The sequence below is a fragment of the Coregonus clupeaformis genome, chromosome 17, assembly GCF_020615455.1.
Source record: "Coregonus clupeaformis isolate EN_2021a chromosome 17, ASM2061545v1, whole genome shotgun sequence".
Classification (NCBI taxonomy): Eukaryota; Metazoa; Chordata; class Actinopteri; order Salmoniformes; family Salmonidae; genus Coregonus; species Coregonus clupeaformis.
Window position 1 is genome coordinate 71,699,508 of NC_059208.1, and position 22,577 is coordinate 71,722,084.

A 22,577-nucleotide genomic window follows, 5' to 3' on the forward strand; every position below is an offset into this window, starting at 1 on the left:
TCCAGAGTATGGTGAACGACGTCCTGAGAGATATGATCGGTCTCTTTGTGTTTGTTTACCTGGATGACATTCTGATCTTCTCGAAGGAACCTTCCGACCACGTCCAGCATGTCCGGCAGGTTCTGCAGCGATTGTTGGAGAATCGCCTGTTCGTGAAGGCCGAGAAGTGCGAGTTTCACGCCCACACACGACATCCTTTCTCGGGTACATCATCTCCAGGGGAGAGATTAGGATGGACCAGGAGAAGGTTAGAGCGGTTCTGGAATGGGCCCAGCCCGGTACGAGATTGCAGCTCCAGAGATTTTTGGGGTTTGCGAATTTCTACCGCAGATTCATCCGGGATTACAGCCGTGTGGCCGCTCCGTTAACTGCCTTGACTTCCAGTATCAGGAGCTTCAAGTGGAATCCGGAGGCGGATCGAGCGTTTCTGGATTTGAAGAGGCGATTCACCAACGCACCGATTCTCTCTCAACCGGACACGGCCCGTCAGTTCGTCGTTGAAGTGGACGCGTCTGATGTGGGAGTTGGCGCCATCCTGTCGCAGCGATGCTCCACGGACAGTAAACTCCATCCCTGCGCCTACTACTCTCGTCGCCTTTCGCCTGCGGAGAGGAATTACGATGTGGGTAACCGGGAGCTTCTCGCGGTGAAACTTGCCTTGGAGGAGTGGCGCCACTGGTTGGAGGGGGCGGAGCAAACCGTTTATTGTCTGGACTGACCACAAGAATCTTGCTTACGTGCAATCGGCTAGACGTCTCAACTCCCGTCAGGCCAGGTGGTCGTTGTTTTTCGGACGATTCAATTTTTCCCTGACGTTCCGACCTGGATCTAAGAACGGCAAGGCGGACGCCTTGTCTCGGATGTTCTCCAAGACGGAGGAGAGTGGGTCCAAGACCGAGACAATTCTCCCCGGAACTGCGTCGTGGGAGCTGTTAGGTGGAAGATTGAGGAGGAGGTGATGGCGGCCCTTCGGACGCAGCCCGGTCCCCGTAACGGTCCACCCGGTCGGTTGTTTGTGCCTGAGTCGGTTCGGCCTGCGGTCCTCAAATGGTCCCACGCCAGCAAGATGGCTTGTCACCCTGGCGTGGCTCGGACGATGGCGTTTCTTCGCAGACGTTTTGGTGGCCTGCCATGGCCGAGGATACTCGGGGTTATGTTGCTGCCTGTCCAGTGTGTGCGCAGAATAAGAGTACCAATCGGTCCAGCTCTGGACTACTTCACCCCCTTCCTATTCCCCCGGCGACCATGGTCGCATCTGGCCCTGGACTTTGTCACTGGGTTGCCCGCTTCTGAGGGGAACACGGTCGTTCTGACTATCGTGGACAGATTCAGCAAGTTCGCCCACTTTGTGCCAATTGCCAAGCTTCCCTCTGCCTCGGAGACGTCCGAGATCCTGGTTAGGGAGGTTTTCAGGGTCCACGGTTTGCCCAGTGATATCGTTTCCGACCGTGGCCCTCAGTTTACCTCTGCTGTCTGGAAGTCCTTCTGTTTGGCCATTGGAGCTACAGTCAGTCTCACATCTGGTTTTCACCCCCAATCTAATGGTCAGGCGGAGAGAGCCAACCAGAAGATGGAATCCACGCTACGCTGCCTGGCCTCTTCCAACCCCACCTCCTGGGTCTCTCAGTTGCCTTGGGTTGAGTATGCCCACAATACTCTCCCCTACATCTGCCACTGGGATGTCTCCCTTCCAGTGCCTGTATGGCTACCAACCTCCCTTGTTCCCTTCTCAGGAGAAGGAGCTCTCAGTGCCTTCTGTTCAGGCCCATATTCGTCGTTGCCACCGGACCTGGCATCGGGCCAGAAAGGCACTCCTTAGAGTTTCGGACCGGTATCAGCTCCAGGCGAATCGTCGCCGGATCCCCGCTCCCACCTATACCATCGGAGATAGGGTCTGGTTGGCCACACGGGATCTTCCTTTACGGACTGAGTCTAGGAAGTTGTTACCGAAGTTCATTGGTCCGTTTGTGGTGGAGAAGGTGATCAATCCGGTGGCAGTTCGACTCAAACTCCCGAGGACGCTCAGAGTCCATCCCACCTTTCATGTCTCCTGCCTCAAGCCTGTTTTCCTCAGTCCTCTGTTACCTCCTCCGCCTCCTCCTCCTCCTCCTCGGATGATCGGAGGTGGTCCTGCCTACACGGTGCGACGCATCATGGATTCCAGACGGCGGGGCCGGGGTTTCCAGTATCTCGTGGACTGGGAGGGGTATGGTCCTGAAGAGAGGAGTTGGATTCCGCGGCGACAGGTCCTAGATGCTGACCTCATCCGTGACTTCTACCGCCTCCATCCTGGCGCTCCGGGGAGTCCGCCCGGTGGCGTTCGTCGGAGGGGGGGTACTGTAACGATCCCGGCAGTCTGAGTCGGGTCCTGTCTGTGGACTAGTTTTTCTGCTCGTGATCTCCAGTTTCCCGAGGGTTCTGGAACGCTCCGGGGAGCTCTCTTGATTTCCGCACCTGCATCCCATCAGCAATCTGCACACCTGGTCCTGATCATCACCCTTCTTAGGCTCTGGCCTAACATCCATTCCCTGCCGGATCGTTAGCCATGAACAGTAGGTTTACCAGAGTATCAGTCTTAGAGCTTCTAGCGTTAGTTTTGTTGTTTTGCACCTTGTTGGTTTGTTGTTTACTTACCTCCGTTTTGTTCCATCTGCAGTCACTCGTCCGGAACCTTCATCCAACCTCTGCCTGGTGGTCGGCGGCTGCCGAGCCATGATTGGATCAACCACTGCACCCCCAACAACTAATCAACGCCGCCCGCTCTGTTCCCTGGATTATTCAGCATCACTCTTGAATTTGTAAATAAACACTCACCTTCGTTTCAACTTACCTTGTCCTGGTCTGCTTCTGGGTTCTGGCTTTGTAACTCGTGACAATTTTGACATGTCCCTCCGTCAACCTTGTCACTTCTAGGAAGATTTTAACCCACTTAACCCCAACATTTCTCCAAGTTTCACCATCATTGTAAAGCCTTAGTTATTTTGTTGTTTTGACAAAGTCATTTCTGAAGATTATTATTTATTTCTTGTGATTACTGATTCATTTACATATGTCCCTCATTTTAAGGTCAACCCTGTTACATGAACTGAACACTCGTTTTAATAAGGTTAAACTATTTATTTTCCCAATTTTTTTTCAAAAGAAACATTGAACATCTAATTGTCAAATGATAGTGGAAAAGCTTTGAGCTGGTTGTACTCTTTTTGGCAATTTTCTGGGGTTTTGTGGTGGAAAACTGAGCGGGTCGAGCCCTGTTTCCCAACCCTGTTTCCCATAGATAGACAGGCTAGACAAGTTTTAACAATAACAATTTTTGGGTGAAGTTTGCTTTCAATTGCCACTCCCTGTTGCACACAACAAGCTTCCAGTCCCCCTGTCACAATGAGATTTATGGCTGATTTAAGATGAAATAGCCAACCCTGTTACATTTCTGGCACTTAATAGGCATTGCTATATATATATATATATATATATATATATATATATATATCTTCTTCTTTTTTTTACCTCTTGAGATGGGAAAACTTGTTTTTTATGAAGTTGAACATATGCTCTTTATGACAGAATGTAAACATTTTGTGAAATAAAACGTGTTTTGGGGCTAAGTTACACTTTTCAAAAGGCACCGAATTGGTGGAACGACCCTTGATACATACTAACGGTATATCCAAAATGTTTGACGCCAGGGATGCATTACACTGAAATTGTCCAAAAGAAAGGCCATCCCCTTCACCTAACACTTTTTTAAGACTGTCTTGAGAAAAGGTCATGCATGTGGGAAAAAAAACTTGTATCCATGTGATACACCTTATATAACTGATGCAATTATTTCATGGAACGTTGCCTCTGGGGATGCTCTTGAGCTAAAGGGGGTCACTGGCCTAAATTGACAAAAATATTGTCCAGAAAATACCTAATTTGATGGAAAGGGGCACACTTCCCCACATGGATATATTTTTTGTGTGGTTTATGAATATTGGATCATACAGTATATGTACAGTATATGAACCATACAGCCAACATTCAAGACATATTTAACAATCAGTAACTAAACATCCACAGTGTACACTGAGTGTACAAAACATTAGTAACACCTTCCTAATATTGAGTTGCACCCGCATTTGCTCTCAGAACAGTCTCAATTCATCAGGGTGTCGAAAGCTGGCCCATGTTGACTCCAATGCTTCCCACAGTTGTGTCAAGTTGGCAGGATGTCCTATGGGTGGTGGACCATTCTTGATACACACGGGAAACTGTTGAGTGTGAAAAACCCAGCAGCGTTGCAGTTCTTGACACACTCAAACTGGTGCGCCTGGCACCTACTACCATGCCCCGTTCAAAGGCACTTAAATATTTTGTCTTTCCCCTTCTCCCTCTGAATGGCATACATACGCAATCCATGTCTCAATTGTCTCAAGGCTTAAAAATAATTATTTAACCGGTCTCCTCCCCTTCATCTACACTGATTTTAAGTGGATTTAACAAGTGACATCAATAAGGGATCATAGCTTTCACCTGAATATAGTATCTTACTAAAGAGTTGAAGCAGGTGGGCTGCCTGGGATTCATTTTTTGCTGATGTCAGGAAAAGATGTCCATATGGTCAGAGCCACGTATCATTAAAGGGTCCGTTGTCCAGGCTTGCTATCACGTACAAGGCTCCCGATAAGATATCTAACTCTATTGGCAAATACCCAACAAGGCACATCCCATAATGAAATCTACCAAGGATACTCTATGGCAGGGGTCTTCAACTCTTACCCTATGAGGTCTGGAGCCTGCTGGTTTTCTGTTATACCCGATAATTAATTGCACACACCTGATGTCCCTGGTCTAAATCAGTACCTGATTACATTTACATTTACGTCATTTAGCAGACGCTCTTATCCAGAGCGACTTACAGTTAGTGAGTGCATACATTAATTAAAAAATAAATCGAACACACAACCCTGTCGTTGCAAACGCCATGCTCTACCAACTGAGCTACATCACTGATTAGAGGGGAACAATGAAAAAATGCAGTGGAACTGTCTTTGAGGTTCAGAGTTGAGTTTGAGGGCTTTATGGCATGTGGCTGTTGGGGTAATCCATATGTGTAATTATGAACAGCAGATGATGTTCAAAACTCAAAGGGCTTTCCCTTTTGTATTGTATTGTATTGTATTATGGTACTTGGCTGTTGTAATCCCCAACTCCTATTTTTGCATTTCCTCCTGAGAAAAAGGTCTCCTTGACATGAATGAGTTCCTCTGGGCACGTCTTGTGCCAGGTTTCATTTTTCACTTTCCTGGTCAATGTGTAACTCGATTTGAGTTTAGGCACTGCAGGTAACAGCTATTTGCCAGGTAGAGGCATGGGACCAAATAGTATTTGGAATTGTTCAAATACTTAAGCTGTGCTTGACTGAGCTTTCCTGGCGCAATGTAACCAATGGAATAGTCCCAAAGGTGCAAACCCCACCCATATGGCACTGCAGGCAGGCTCAAGCAAAAACTCCAGGTATTTGAAAATTTTTAAATACAATTTGAACCCAGGTCTGGTACCATATTAGGTTACAAGGATATTGTGCAACACATAGGAAGATGATCTGACTTGCATAGGTCACATGCCAGTGTTCTTCTGACCCTGTTATGTGTGTCTTCAGGTGTCATGATATGGGAACTAGTAAAAAGATCATACACATACTAATAAGCACTGAGAAGAATTGGTTTAGTGGAGGGTAAATACACCTAAATGTCATTTACACACCTTTTTTAATTTTTGTGCGAGCGTTTACCCACCTACTGTGGAAAAATGCATTGAAAATATAGGGAGTGCTACTTTATTTACAGCGATCAGAGTTTACCCACCTATGTTTTTACCAGTACATCACTGCTCATAAGCGCTGAATATCTTTTTGTCAATACCTAGCATTTTTTTGTTATGACATAATTCAAGATGCTATACATACAGAATGTGCCTAGCAGGGCGGCAGGTAGCCTAGTGATTAAGAGCGTTGGGCTAGCAATCGAAAGGTCACTGGTTCGAATCCCTGAGCTGACTTGGTGAAAAATATGTTGATGTCCCTTTGAGCACGGCACTTATCCCTAGTTGCTCTGGATAAGAACATCTGCTAAAAGGTAGAATACCCAGCTGTGTTTGTACGTACATAAATTGCATATAAAATGCAAGCCATGGTCTACCCACATTTTGTACGTCATCTTTCAGCAATGGTGAAGTGAACCTGTACAGACTGTAGGAATGAGGCTTCCTGTACATGATGTCATGGTCTGGTAGAAAAGTGCTTATGTCATTGCTACTTGGCTGGCGCTGCACTCCCGGCTCCGACAGAGTGTAAATCTGCATCTCAAAGAGCTGCACCACATGCCAGTGTGTCTGCAGGGGGCTCAGCAGGCAGACACACACACTCAGATGTACATGTACACACACAGAGATACAGACACACACACACACATGCCTTAGAGGTCAGCAGTGTATTGTGTTGACTGACTCAGCAATAGGAGTTGAATAGGGATTTTGCTTTCATTCTCACTTGGGTGTCAATCAAATGGTGTTAAGATACAGTAAGTAAGTTTTTTCATTCTTCAATCCAAACCAGTCATCAGTTTTTGAGGATACATTTTCTTCTTTCAACACAGTGAAAAACTAGGCATGTACAGTACTGTATTTTAAATTAATTATGCAGTTATGTTTTTGTTTTACACTGTTGACTCAGTTTTGCTGAGTAGTTGAATCCAAACGTGCCTGCTTCCAGCAAATTATTTATTTACCCAGATAGCGGTTTTGATTGAATAGGGTTGACTTCCCCCTCGCTGCACAAAGGCCTAGTCCCCCCTCTTCTGATCCTCCAAAACCACACCTCAGTGTAAAGTCTCCACACACATCAGAGGGCTGCTTTATTGCCGGGTTACTCATTCACTTTCAACAGACTGAAATAGTCAGCTACACCCTCTGTTTTTAAGAGAGTGAAGAAGTGGCATGTTGTGTGTCAGAGTGCTGTGTGTGGATGAGTGTAGGGAATCAAGCGCAGGAACAAGGATGACTTCAACAGACTTTAGTAAATCCAATACAGGAAATGAGTCGCCAACCCAACCGGGCGGCGCGAACAATTACGCACAACACACAGTGCGGAAAACAAGAAAAAGCGCACGCAGTGCGAACTCTCGAAAAATACAACAAACGAGAGAGACAAACTCCTCGGAGGCAAGCTGACAAATACAATCACGCATAACACCTGACCCAAACAAACGAAACTAAATAGGGAACACAATCAAACACAAACAAGGGACAGGTGTTACAAAGAGACAAAACCAAACGAACATGAAACATAGAACGGTGGCAGCTAGTACTCCGGAGACGACGACCGCCGAAGCCTGCCCGAACAAGGAGGAGGAGCAGCCTCGGCCGAAACCGTGACAGTACCCCCCCCTTGACGCGCGGCTCCAGCCGTGCGCCGACCCGGGGCTCGGGGACGACCCGGACGACGCGGAGCAGGGCGCGCAGGATGACCCCGATGGAACTCGGTCAGCAGGGACTGGTCCAATATGTCCCTCCTTGGCACCCAGCACCGCTCCTCCGGGCCGTACCCCTCCCACTCCACGAGATATTGAAGACCCCCATCCGGCGTCTCGAATCAAGGATGGACCTCACGGTGTGCGCCGGAGCCCCCTCGATGTCCAACGGGGCGGAGGGAGTCTCCTCTATCTCATACTCCTGGAGTGGACCAGCTACCACCGGCCTGAGGAGAGACACATGGAACGAGGGGTTAATATTCCTATAGTCAATAGGCAGTTCTAACCTGTAACACACCTCGTTCAACCTCCTCAGGACTTTGAATGGCCCCACAAACCGCCGACCCAGCTTCCGGCAGGGCAGGCGGAGGGGCAGGTTTCTGGTCGAGAGCCAGACTCGATCTCCAGGTGCGTACACAGGCCCCTCACTGCGGTGGAGATCGGCGCTCGTTTTCTGCCGACGGATGGCCCGCTGCAGATGTACGTGGGCAGCGTTCCATGTTTCCTCCGAGCGCCGTACCCATTCATCCACCGCAGGGGCCTCGATCTGGCTCTCGTGCCAAGGTGCCAGAACCGGCTGGTACCCCAACACACACTGGAAAGGGGTTAGTTGGGTGGAGGAGTGGCGGAGAGAGTTCTGTGCAATTTCGGCCCACGGAACGTATCTCGCCCACTCCTCCGGCCGGCCCTGGCAATAAGACCTCAGAAACCTACCCACCTCCTGGTTAACACGTTCAACCTGCCCATTACTCTCCGGGTGGTAACCCGAGGTAAGGCTTACCGAAACCCCCAACCGTTCCATAAACGCTCTCCACACTCTGGAGGTGAACTGGGGGCCTCGGTCAGACACTATATCCTCGGGTACCCCGTAATGCCGGAAGACATGGGTAAACAGAGCCTCAGCGGTCTGTAGGGCAGTGGGTAGACCCGGCATGGGAAGGAGACGACAGGCCTTCGAGAACCGATCCACAACGACCAGGATGGTAGTATTCCCCTGTGAGGGGGGAAGGTCGGTAACAAAATCCACCGAGAGGTGGGACCAGGGTCGTTGTGGAATAGGCAGGGGTTGTAGCTTACCCCTGGGCAAATGTCTGGGCGCCTTACACTGGGCACACACCGAACAGGAGGAGACATAAATCCTCACATCCCTAGCTAACGTTGGCCACCAGTACTTCGTGCTAAGGCAGTGCACTGTCCGGCCGATACCCGGATGTCCAGAGGAGGGGACGTATGAGCCCAACAAATGAGGCGATCGCGTACCTCGAGCGGAACGTACGTCCGACCCACTGGACACTGTGGAGGACTTGGGTCGGTGCGTAACGCCCGCTCGATCTCGGCATCAACCTCCCACACCACCGGTGCAACCAGACAAGACTCTGGTAGTATGGGCGTGGGCTCAACGGACCTCTCCTCCGCGTCATACCGCCGAGACAGAGCATCTGCCTTCCCGTTCTGGGACCCAGGGATGTACATGATTTTAAACACAAACCGGGCTAGAAACATAGTCCAGCGGGCCTGGCGAGGATTCAGTCTCCTAGCTGCCCGGATGTACTCCAGGTTACGATGGTCAGTTAGAATGAGGAAAGGGTGTTGAGCCCCCTCGAGCCAATGCCGCCACACCTTTAGGGGCCTGTACCACGGCTAACAGCTCCCTGTCTCCTACGTCATAATTCCGCTCCGCCGGACTGAGCTTTTTAGAATAAAACGCACAGGGACGGAGTTTAGGTGGTGTGCCAGAACGTTGGGAAAGAACGGCCCCTATACCGGCCTCTGACGCGTCCACCTCTACCTGGAAAGGTAAAGAGGGATCCGGATGCGCCAACACCGGCGCCTAGGTAAACAGGTCCTTCAGTCTCCCAAAAGCCCTGTCCGCCTCAGCTGACCACCGCAAGCGCACCGGACCCCCCTTTAACAGAGACGTTATGGGAGCTGCCACCTGTCCAAAACCCCGGATAAACCTCCGGTAATAATTTGCAAAACCCAAGAACTGTTGCACCTCCTTCACAGTGGTTGGGGTCTGCCAATTACGCACAGCTGACACCCGGTCTACCTCCATCTTCACCCCTGACGCAGACAACTGGTAACCCAGAAAGGAGACCGACTTCTGAAAAAACAGACATTTCTCTGCCTTGACATATAGGTCATGCTCCAACAGCCTCCTCAATACTCGGCGCACCAGGGCTACATGCTCTGCTCGGGTAGGACTGTACACCAGAATGTCGTCGATGTACACGACTACTCCCTGTCCCTGCATGTCCCGGAAAATCTCATCGACGAAGGATTGGAAGACTGAGGGAGCATTCATTAACCCATATGGCATGACTAGATACTCGTAGTGTCCGGAAGTCGTGCTAAACGCTGTCTTCCATTCATCGCCCTCTCTAATGCGCACCAAGTTATATGCGCTCCTGAGATCCAATTTTGTAAAGAACTGCGCACCGTGCAGTGACTCCGTCATAGTCGCAATCAGAGGAAGTGGATAGCTGTACTTCACCGTAATCTGATTGAGACCGCGGTAATCAATACACGGGCGCAGACCTCCATCCTTTTTCTTCACAAAAAAGAAACTCGAGGAAGCGGGTGAAGTGGAGGCCCGTATGTAGCCCTGTCTCAGAGACTCAGCGATGTACGTCTCCATTGCCTTCCTCTCCTCTTGAGACAAGGGATACACATGCTCCTGACTGGAGATCTATCGCACAATCCCCCCGTCTATGAGGCGGCAGCTGCGCCGCCCTAGTTTTACTAAACACCAGTTTCAAATCCTCATACTCGGGGGAATATGCAGTGCTGTCATTAGATTCGGACTTTCCACCGAGGTCGCCCCTATGGAAACACCCAGACACCGCCCCTCACACTGGGCAGACCACCCTTTAAGAGCTTTCTCTCGCCACATAATAGTAGGGTCATGGGTCATCAACCAGGGAAGGCCCAGCACTACCGGATACGCAGGAGAGTCAATCAGATAGAGCTGAATCGTCTCCTCATGACCCTCCTGCGCCATCATTTGAAGGGGTGCTGTGACCTCCCTAATCAACCCAGACCCTAACGGACGGCTATCTAGGGCATGAACAGGGAAAGGCTTATCAACTGGAAGGAGGGGAATCCCTAACTCTATACAAAACTGGCGATCTACAAAATTCCCAGCTGCGCCTGAATCTACCAGCGCCTTATGCTGGGAACGAGGTGCAACCTGTGGAAAACAAACAGGCAAGGTTAGGTGAACGACAGAAAGCTCTGGGTAAGTAGGGCGCCTACTCACCTGGGGGGACCCCCAATGCGTGACCTGCCTTCTCCTCCACCCGGGGGACCCTCCCCAACACCTAGCCGCGGTGTGCCCTCCACGGCCACAGTTAGTGCAGGGAACGGCCCCCCTCGGGTTCCTACTCCTCCGTTCTCTAGCGCCAGCACCCCCGAGCTTCATAGGGCTCGGCTCGGAGGTGCTGGAGAGTGGAATGGGCGAACCCCACCCGGGACGTCCACGGGTGGCGAGCAGGGTATCCAGCCGAATGGCCATGTCGACAAGTTGGTCAAAGGTCAACGAGGTGTCCCTGCACGCCAACTCTCGCTGGACGTCCTCCCGGAGGCTGCAACGGAAGTGGTCTATAAGGGCCCGCTCATTCCACCCTGCATCGGCCGCTAGAGTCCGGAATTCCAATGCAAAGTCCTGGGCGCTCCTCATCCCCTGTCGGAGGTAGAACAGACGCTCCCCCGCCGCCTTCCCCTCTGGTGGATGGTCAAACACAGCACGGAAGCGGCGGGAGAACTCCGCATAGGTAGTGGTAGCGGCGTCCATTCTCCTCCATTCGGCGTTGGCCCACTCCAACGCCTTGCCGGTGAGACAGGAGATGAGGGCTGAGACGCTCTCGTGTCCCGAGGGCGCCGGGTGTACGGTGGCGAGGTAGAGCTCCACTTGCAGCAGGAACCCTTGACACCCGGCAGCGGAGCCGTCGTACGCCCTCGGGAGCGAGAGCCGAATCCCACTGGGTTCCGGAGATGGGACAGGAGGACTGACCGATGGGGATGGTTCGGTAGGTGGGGTCGTGGGTACCCCGCTGGTTTCCCATCGGTGGAGAGTGTTCATCACCCCCCTCCAGGGCATGACAGACCTGGTTAATCCGGTCCTCCTGTCCACGAAGACGTTCCTCCATACCTGCTGTTGGCGCGGTCGCTCCTGCTGATTCCATGGAATGATGCGTGATTCTGTCAGAGTGCTGTGTGTGGATGAGTGTAGGGAATCAAGCGCAGGAACAAGGATGACTTCAACAGACTTTAGTAAATCCAATACAGGAAATGAGTCGCCAACCCAACCGGGCGGCGCGAACAATTACGCACAACACACAGTGCGGAAAACAAGAAAAAGCGCACGCAGTGCGAACTCTCGAAAAATACAACAAACGAGAGAGACAAACTCCTCGGAGGCAAGCTGACAAATACAATCACGCATAACACCTGACCCAAACAAACGAAACTAAATAGGGAACACAATCAAACACAAACAAGGGACAGGTGTTACAAAGAGACAAAACCAAACGAACATGAAACATAGAACGGTGGCAGCTAGTACTCCGGAGACGACGACCGCCGAAGCCTGCCCGAACAAGGAGGAGGAGCAGCCTCGGCCGAAACCGTGACATTGTGTATATAAAACCTTTCTAATCATAAGACCTTGGTCAAATACATATGTCATATACTTAAACTTGATTTAGATTTGAGTTTGCACTTTTAGGACTAGCGTTGGTTCCGTTGTACAGCTCAAAATAAATCAAACACAGCTTGAAAGTATTTTACATACAGTGGGGAGAACAAGTATTTGATACACTGCCGATTTTGCAGGTTTTCCTACTTACAAAGCATGTAGAGGTCTGTAATCTTTATCATAGGTACACTTCAACTGTGAGAGACGGAATCTAAAAAATCCAGAAAATCACATTGTATGATTTTTAAGTAATTAATTTGCATTTTATTGCATGACATAAGTATTTGATCACCTACCAACCAGTAAGAATTCCGGCTCTCACTGACCTGTTAGTTTTTCTTTAAGAAGCCCTCCTGTTCTCCACTCATTACCTGTATTAACTGCACCTGTTTGAACTCGTTACCTGTATAAAAGACACCTGTCCACACACTCAATCAAACAGACTCCAACCTCTCCACAATGGCCAAGACCAGAGAGCTGTGTAAGGACATCAGGGATACAATTGTAGACCTGCACAAGGCTGGGATGGGCTACAGGACAATCAAATCAAATCAAATCAAATTTTATTGGTCACATGCGCCGAATACAACAGGTGCAGACATTACAGTGAAATGCTTACTTACAGCCCTTAACCAACAGTGCATTTATTTTAAACAAAAAAAGTAAGAATAAAACAACAACAAAAAAGTGTTGAGAAAAAAAGAGCAGAAGTAAAATAAAGTGACAGTAGGGAGGCTATATATACAGGGGGGTACCATTGCAGAGTCAATGTGCGGGGGCACCCGGCTAGTTGAGGTAGTTGAGGTAATATGTACATGTGGGTAGAGTTAAAGTGACTATGCATAAATACTTAACAGAGTAGCAGCAGCGTAAAAAGGATGGGGTGGGGGGGGCAGTGCAAATAGTCCGGGTAGCCATGATTAGCTGTTCAGGAGTCTTATGGCTTGGGGGTAGAAGCTGTTGAGAAGTCTTTTGGACCTAGACTTGGCACTCCGGTACCGCTTGCCGTGCGGTAGCAGAGAGAACAGTCTATGACTAGGGTGGCTGGAGTCTTTGACAATTTTGAGGGCCTTCCTCTGACACCGCCTGGTATAGAGGTCCTGGATGGCAGGAAGCTTTGCCCCAGTGATGTACTGGGCCGTACGCACTACCCTCTGTAGTGCCTTGCGGTCGGAGGCCAAGCAGTTGCCATACCAGGCGGTGATGCAACCAGTCAGGATGCTCTCGATGGTGCAGCTGTAGAATTTTTTGAGGATCTGAGGACCCATGCCAAATCTTTTTAGTCTCCTGAGGGGGAATAGGCTTTGTCGTGCCCTCTTCACGACTGTCTTGGTGTGTTTGGACCATGATAGTTTGTTGGTGATGTGGACACCAAGGAACTTGAAGCTCTCAACCTGTTCCACTACAGCCCCGTCGATGAGAATGGGGGCGTGCTCAGTACTCTTTTTTTTCCTGTAGTCCACAATCATCTCCTTTGTCTTGGTCACGTTGAGGGAGAGGTTGTTGTCCTGGCACCACACGGACAGATCTCTGACCTCCTCCCTATAGGCTGTCTCATCATTGTCGGTGATCAGGCCTACCACTGTTGTGTCGTCGGCAAACTTAATGATGGTGTTGGAGTCGTGCCTGGCCATGCAGTCATGGGTGAACAGAGAGTACAGGAGGGGACTGAGCACGCACCCCTGAGGGGCCCCCGTGTTGAGGATCAGTGTGGCAGATGTGTTGTTACCTACCCTTACCACCTGGGGGCGGCCCGTCAGGAAGTCCAGGATCCAGTTGCAGAGGGAGGTGTTTAGTCCCAGGATCCTTAGCTTAGTGATGAGCTTAGAGGGCACTATGGTGTTGAATGCTGAGCTGTACTCAATGAATAGCATTCTCACGTAGGTGTTCCTCTTGTCCAGGTGGGAAAGGGCAGTGTGGAGTGCGATAGAGATTGCATCATCTGTGGATCTGTTGGCAATAGGCAAGCAGCTTGGTGAGAAGGCAACAACTGTTGGCGTAATTATTAGAAAATGGAAGAAGTTCAAGATGACGGTCAATCACCCACGGTCTGGGGCTCCATGCAAGATCTCATCTCGTGGGGCATCAATGATCATGAGGAAGGTGAGGGATCAGCCCAGAACTACATGGCAGGACCTGGTCAATGACCTGAAGAGAGCTGGGACCACAGTCTCAAAGAAAACCATTAGTAACACACTACGCCGTCATGGATTAAAATCCTGCAGCGCACGCAAGGTCCCCCTGCTCAAGCCAGCGCATGTCCAGGCCCGTCTGAAGTTTGCCAATGACCATCTGGATGATCCAGAGGAGGAATGGGAGAAGGTCATGTGGTCTGATGAGACAAAAATATAGCTTTTTGGTCTAAATTCCACTCGCCATGTTTGGAGGAAGAAGAAGGATGAGTACAACCCCAAGAACACCATCCCAACCGTGAAGCATGGAGGTGGAAACATCATTCTTTGGGGATGCTTTTCTGCAAAGGGGACAGGACGACTGCTCCGTATTGAGGGGAGTATCGCGAGATCTTGTCCAACAACCTCCTTCCCTCAGGAAGAGCATTGAAGATGGGGTCGTGGCTGGGTCTTCCAGCATGACAACGACCCGAAACACACAGCCAGGGCAACTAAGGAGTGGCTCTGTAAGAAGGATCTCAAGGTCCTGGAGTGGCCTAGCCAGTCTCCAGACCTGAACCCAATAGAAAATCTTTGGAGGGAGCTGAAAGTCCATATTGCCCAGCGACAGCCCCGAAACCTAAAGGATCTGGAGAAGGTCTGTATGGAGGAGTGGGCCAAAATCCCTGCTGCAGTGTGTGCAAACCTGGTCAAGACCTACAGGAAACGTATGATCTCTGTAATTGCAAACAAAGGTTTCTGTACCAAATATTAAGTTCTGCTTTTCTGATGTATCAAATACTTATGTCATGCAATAAAATACAAATTAATTACTTAAAAATCATACAATGTGATTTTCTGGATTTTTGTTTTAGATTCCGTCTCTCACAGTTGAAGTGTACCTATGATAAAAATTACAGACCTCTACATGCTTTGTAAGTAGGAAAACCTGCAAAATCGGCAGTGTATCAAATACTTGTTCTCCCCACTGTATGTATTTGACCAGGTCTGCTAATCATTGACTGGGAGGGTTACATAATGTAGCTCAACATACATTGGCAAAAGCAAGATGAAGTGAAATGCTAAATGGCATATTAAGGATCTGTTCCTTTTTTTATGTAATCTTATTGTTTTGTCCGGTTGAATTTGCAAACATGATTGCACTTTTGATTTCATGTAGACGACCAGGCAATTGTAAAAGTGTGATACACTATACAGTATATACAAAAGTTTTGTGGACACCCCTTCAAATTAGTGGATTCGGCTATTTCAGCCACACCCGTTGCTGACAGGTGTATAAAATCGAACACACAGCCATGCAATCTCCATAGACAAACATTGGCAGTAGAATGACCTTACTGAAGAGATCAGTGACTTTCAACGTGGCACCATCATAGGATGCCACCTTTCCAACAAGTCAGTTTGTCAAATTTCTGCCCTGCTAATGCTGCCCCGGTCAACTGTAAGTGCTGTTATTGTGAAGTGGAAATGTCTAGGAGCAACAACGGCTCAGCCGCGAAGTGGTAGGCCACACAAGCTCACAGAACGGGACTGCTGAATGCTGAAGCGCATAAAAATCGTCTGTCCTCGGTTGCAACACTGCCTCACAGTTCCAAACTGCCTCTGAAAGAAACGTCAGCACAAGAACTGTTCGTCGGAAGATTCATGAAATGGGTTTCCATGGCCGAGCAGCTGCACACAAGCCTAAGATCATCATGCGCAATGTCAAGCGTTGGCTGGAGTGGTGTAAAGCTCACCGACATTAGACTCTGGAGCAGTGGAAACGCTTTCTCTGGAGTGATGAATCACACTTCACCATCTGGCAGTCCGACGGACGAATCTGGGTTTGGCAGATGCCAGGAGAACGCTACCTGCCCCAATGCATAGTGCCAACTGTAAAGTTTTGTGGAGGAGTGGTCTGGGGCTGTTTTTCATGGTTCAGGCTAAGCCCCTTAGTTCGACTGAAGGGAAATCTTAACGCTACAGCATACAATGACATTCTAGACGATTCTGTGCTTCCAACTTTGTGGCAACAGTTTGGGGAAGGCCCTTTCCTGTTTCAGAATGACAATGCCCCCGTGCACAAAGCGAAATGGTTTGTCGAGATCGGTGTGGAAGAACTTGACTGACCTGCACAGAGCCCTGACGTCAACCCCATCGAACACCTTTGGGATTAATTGAATAGCCGACTGCGAGCCAGGCCTAATCGACCAACATCAGTGCCCGACCTCACTAATGCTCTTGTGGCTGAATGGAAGCAAGTCCCCGGAGCAATGTTCCAACATCTAGTGGAAAGCCTTCACAGAAGAGTGGAGGCTGTTATAGTAGCAAAGCGGGGACCAACTCCATATTAATGCCAATGAGTCGCTCTGGATAAGAGTGTCTGCTAAATCACTAAAATGTCAAATGTAAAAAAATGTATGACAGCAATCAATGCTTTGGTTTAGTTTCCCTGGCACTGTTTCCACATGCGTTTTAGCATTTGTGGCACAACTCCCATTCAAGTCATGGGACTGATATTATCCTCACAATCAATTTGAGATACTTTTGGATGATTTGGACTTGATGTGCGAAAAATGCTAATATCGGTATCATGACTTGAATGGGATTTCTGCCACAAATAGTAAAACATTAGCATGTGGAAACAGTGACAGGGAAACTTAACCAAAGCATGGATGGCTGTCATACCTTGTCCATAAACTGAAAACCAATGTGTAATTTTGTATATATTTTTTATATGGGTGAACTATCCCTTTAACTTTAAGCCAACAGGTATAATGCATGATGATGGAGTCATGGGCATGTATGAACCTATCATTTTTTGGGGAAGCCTTATAATTAGGCTGTGTAAGGGCTCATACTGTGCATGCTTATAACAATAAATAAAGTGTCACCAACTTGTTTTTTTTACCTACGGTGACTCTCAACCGATTGTAAGTTGCTCTGGATATGAGTGTCTGCTAAATGACTAAAATGTAAATAAAAACCTGTGTAAAACTCTTGTGTTCTATGTCCTGTCCTGTTTCCCCAGCCCAAGCCCACCAGGGGACGGATGCGTATCCACTGCCTGGAGAATGTGGACAAGGCCCTGCAGTTCCTCAAGGAGCAGAGGGTCCACCTGGAAAACATGGGCTCACATGACATCGTTGACGGCAATCACCGCCTCACCCTGGGCCTCATCTGGACCATCATTCTCAGGTTCCAGGTAAGAGAGTCTTCAAACCAAAACGCATGAAACGTACAGTGCATTCGGAAAGTATTCAGCCCCCTTGACTTTTTCCACATTTTGTTAAGTTACTGCCTTATTCTAAAATGGATTAAATAAATACAAATCCTTATCAATCTACACACAATACCCCATAATGACAAAGTGAGAACAGGTTTTTAGAAATGTTTGCTAATTTATTAAAAAATAAAAAACAGAACTACCTGATTTCCATAAGTATTCAGACCCTTTGCTATAAAGACTCGAAATTGAGCTCAGGTGCATCCTGTTTCCATTGATCATCCTTGTGATGTTTCTACAACTTGATTGGAGTCCACCTTTGCTAAATTCAATTGATTGGACATGATTTGGAAAGGCACACACCTGTCTATATAAGGTCCCACAGTTGACAGTGCATGTCAGAGCAAAAACCAAGCCATGAGGTCGAAGGAATTGTCTGTAGAGCTCCGAGACAGGATTGGGTCGAGGCACAGATCTGGGGAAGGGTACCAAAAAATTTCTGCAGCATGGAAGGTCCCCAAGAACACAGTGGTCTCTATCATTCTTAAATGAAAGAAGTTTGGAAACACCAAGACTCTTCCTAGAGCTGGCCGCCTGGCCAAACTGAGCAATCGGGAGAGAAGAGCCTTGGTCAGGGAGGTGACCAAGAACCTGATGGTCAATCTTACAAAGCTCCAGAGTTCCTCTGTGGAGATGGGATAACCTTCCAGAAGGACAACCATCTCTGCAGCACTCCACCAATCATGCCTTTATGGTAGAGTGGCCAGACGGAAGCCACTCCTCAGTAAAAGGCACATGAAATCCCGCTTGGAGTTTGCCAAAAGGCACCTAAAGACTCTCAGACCATGAGAAAAAAGATTCTCTGTTCTGATGAACCCAAGATAAAACTCTTTGGCCTGAATGCTAAGCGTTACGTCTGGAAGAAACCTGCCACCATCCCTATGGTGAAGCATGGTGGTGGCAGCATCATGCTGTGGGGATGTTTTTCAGTGGCAGGGACTGGGAGACTAGTCAGGATCGAGGAAAAGATGAACGGAGCAAAGTACAGAGAGATCCTTGATGAAAACCTGCTCCAGAGCTTCAGGACCTCAAATCAAATCAAATCAAATCAAATTTTATTGGTCACATGCGCCGAATACAACAGGTGCAGACATTACAGTGAAATGCTTACTTACAGCCCTTAACCAACAGTGCATTTATTTTAAACAAAAAAAGTAAGAATAAAACAACAACAAAAAAAAAGTGTTGAGAAAAAAGAGCAGAAGTAAAATAAAGTGACAGTAGGGAGGCTATATATACAGGGGGGTACCGTTGCAGAGTCAATGTGCGGGGGCACCGGCTAGTTGAGGTAGTTGAGGTAATATGTACATGTGGGTAGAGTTAAAGTGACTATGCATAAATACTTAACAGAGTAGCAGCAGCGTAAAAGGATGGGGTGGGGGGCAGTGCAAATAGTCCGGGTAGCCATGATTAGCTGTTCAGGAGTCTTATGGCTTGGGGGTAGAAGCTGTTGAGAAGTCTTTTGGACCTAGACTTGGCACTCCGGTACCGCTTGCCGTGCGGTAGCAGAGAGAACAGTCTATGACTAGGGTGGCTGGAGTCTTTGACAATTTTGAGGGCCTTCCTCTGACACCGCCTGGTATAGAGGTCCTGGATGGCAGGAAGCTTTGCCCCAGTGATGTACTGGGCCGTACGCACTACCCTCTGTAGTGCCTTGCGGTCAGAGGCCAAGCAGTTGCCATACCAGGCGGTGATGCAACCAGTCAGGATGCTCTCGATGGTGCAGCTGTAGAATTTTTTTGAGGATCTGAGGACCCATGCCAAATCTTTTTAGTCTCCTGAGGGGGAATAGGCTTTGTCGTGCCCTCTTCACGACTGTCTTGGTGTGTTTGGACCATGATAGTTCGTTGGTGATGTGGACACCAAGGAACTTGAAGCTCTCAACCTGTTCCACTACAGCCCCGTCGATGAGAATGGGGCGTGCTCAGTCCTCTTTTTTTTCCTGTAGTCCACAATCATCTCCTTTGTCTTGGTCACGTTGAGGGAGAGGTTGTTGTCCTGGCACCACACGGCCAGATCTCTGACCTCCTCCCTATAGGCTGTCTCATCGTTGTCGGTGATCAGGCCTACCACTGTTGTGTCGTCGGCAAACTTAATGATGGTGTTGGAGTCTTGCCTGGCCATGCAGTCATGGGTCAACAGAGAGTACAGGAGGGGGACTGAGCACGCACCCCTGAGGGGCCCCGTGTTGAGGATCAGTGTGGCAGATGTGTTGTTACCTACCCTTACCACCTGGGGGGCGGCCCGTCAGGAAGTCCAGGATCCAGTTGCAGAGGGAGGTGTTTAGTCCCAGGATCCTTAGCTTAGTGATGAGCTTAGAGGGCACTATGGTGTTGAATGCTGAGCTGTAGTCAATGAATAGCATTCTCACATAGGTGTTCCTCTTGTCCAGGTGGGAAAGGGCAGTGTGGAGTGCGATAGAGATTGCATCATCTGTGGATCTGTTGGGGGCGGTATGCAAATTGGAGTGGGTCTAGGGTTTCTGGGATTATGCTGTTGATGTGAGCCATGACCAGTCTTTCAAAGCACTTCATGGCTACAGACGTCAGTGCTACGGGTCGGTAGTCATTTAGGCAGGTTATCTTAGAGTTCTTGGGCACGGGGACTATGGTGGTCTGCTTGAAACATGTTGGTATTACAGACTCAGTCAGGGACATGTTGAAAATGTCAGTGAAGACACTTGCCAGTTGGTCAGCACATGCTCGGAGTACACGTCCTGGTAATCCGTCTGGCCCTGCGGCCTTGTGAATGTTGACCTGCTTAAAAGTCTTACTCACATCGGCTACGGAGAGCGTGATCACATAGTCATCCGGAACAGCTGGTGCTCTCATGCATGCTTCAGTGTTGCTTGCCTCGAAGCGAGCATAGAAGTGGTTTAGCTCGTCTGGTAGGCTTGTGTCACTGGGCAGCTCGCTGGGGACCTCAGACTGGGGCGAAGGTTCACCTTCCAACCGGACAACAACCCTAAGCACACAGCCAAGACAACGCAGGAGTGTTCTCGGGACAAGTCTCTGAATGTCCTTGAGTGGCCCAGCCAGAGCCCAGACTTGAATCCGATCGAACATCTCTGGAGAGACCTGAAAATAGCTGTGCAGCAACGCTCCCCATCCAATCTGACAGAGCTTGAGAGGATCTGCAGAGAAGAATGGGAGAAACTCCCTAAATACAGGTGTGCAAAGCTTGTAGCGTCATACCCAAAAAGACTCAAGGCTGTAATCGCTGCCAAAGGTGCTTCGACAAGGTGCTGAGTAAAGGGTCTAAATACTTATGTAAATGTCATAGTTTTTAATTTTTAATAAATCTGCAAGAATAAAAAAAAAAAAAAAACTATTTTTGCTTTGTCATTTTGGGGTATAGTGTGTAGATTGATGAGGGGATAAACAAGTTAATCCATTTTAGAATAAGGCTGTAACGTAACAAAATGTGGAAAAAGTCAAGGGGTCTGAAAACTTTCCCAAGGAACTGTATGTCTGATGCAGCGGTGTGGTGGGGAGAAATGATTTGCTAGAAATGCTATTCTAGGTTTTCAATTGGGTGATGGATAAGTCTTTGCAACATATATAACGGACAGCGCAACACAACCCGATGGCCTCCCCCATACTACACTGACACTCTCAACATACACATACACACACACACTACATATGCTCACACACATTCACATAGTTTCACACTCTTCCCACACTCTGCCACTACTCTGTTTATTATCTATCCTGATCGCCTAGTTACTTTTAGCCCTACTTATATTTACATATTACCTCAATCTTCTCAACTACCTCGTACCCCCAGCACATTGACTCGGTACTAGTACACCTTGTATATAGCCTTGTTATTGTTATTTTATTGTGTTACTATTTATTTAAAAAAATCACATTTTCTTACTTTTAACTCTGCATTGTTGGGAAAGGGCTCGTAAGTAAGCATTTTACGGTAAAGTCTACACCTGTTGTATTCGACGCATGTGACAAAATTAGATTTTTGATTTGATTTGACACTGTTCACGGTTCTGTTGTATCATTGTCTGTGTGACAGATCCAGGACATCAGTGTTGAGACTGATGGAGACAACAAGGAGAAGAGATCAGCAAAGGACGCCCTGCTCCTCTGGTGCCAGATGAAGACTGCTGGGTGAGTGATTGACTGTCACCATGCGTTCAGACACGTTTCTTCGAGATTTGAAATACTTAAACTTGGGTCATGTACATTACAGCTCTCAGTTCTCCCACTTGACTTAAACAATCCTCAAGATAATTATACATTTATTTAAACAGCAACACCATTGGGGCTTTTCATTTACAGAAAATATGGTGTAGATAGCTAATGACGTAACTGGACTTTTTACTTTCAGAACAAGTCAGTAAAGAAATGCCAGAAGCAGATCTACAGTGGGGAAAAAAAGTATTTAGTCAGTCACCAATTGTGCAAGTTCTCCCACTTAAAAAGATGAGAGAGGCCTGTAATTTTCATCATAGGTACACGTCAACTATGACAGACAAAATGAGGAAAAAAAATACAGAAAATCACATTGTAGGATTTTTAATGAATTTATTTGCAAATTATGGTGGAAAATAAGATTTTTTTTTCTCAATTTGTCTGTCATAGTTGACGTGTACCTATGATGAAAATGACAGGCCTCTCTCATCTTTTTAAGTGGGAGAACTTGCACAATTGGTGGCTGACTAAATACTTTTTTTCCCCACTGTACATCTTGAATTATATAGAAATTGCTTAGGGAATGAATTTGAACATTGAACAAATCGTCATATCTGTTGTTCTTTGTAGATATCCAAACGTGAACATTCACAACTTCAGCACCAGTTGGCGAGACGGCATGGCTTTCAACGCCCTCATCCATAAGCACAGGTAACAAATGATTCTGTTTGATCAACTATCCTTCATGCCCTTGTGGGTCACATTTTACAACATTCCTAACATAATTCAGATCATTTTTCTCATGTAACTCAGACCAATTAT

At 48.1% G+C, this 22,577-nt stretch overlaps 1 protein-coding gene across 3 annotated transcripts in view; it reads left to right on the forward strand.

Moving 5' to 3' along the window:
• Nucleotides 1–22,577, forward strand: part of LOC121572333 (spectrin beta chain, non-erythrocytic 1-like) — a 136,691-nt gene that overhangs the window by 68,816 nt on the left and 45,298 nt on the right. For all 3 annotated transcript variants that reach the window (XM_045226504.1, XM_045226502.1, XM_045226503.1), the window contains 3 exons: nt 17,350–17,523; nt 21,637–21,731; nt 22,386–22,466. In XM_045226504.1, the coding sequence (XP_045082439.1) occupies nt 17,350–17,523; nt 21,637–21,731; nt 22,386–22,466 (350 nt within the window). The remainder of the gene's footprint in view (nt 1–17,349; nt 17,524–21,636; nt 21,732–22,385; nt 22,467–22,577) is intronic.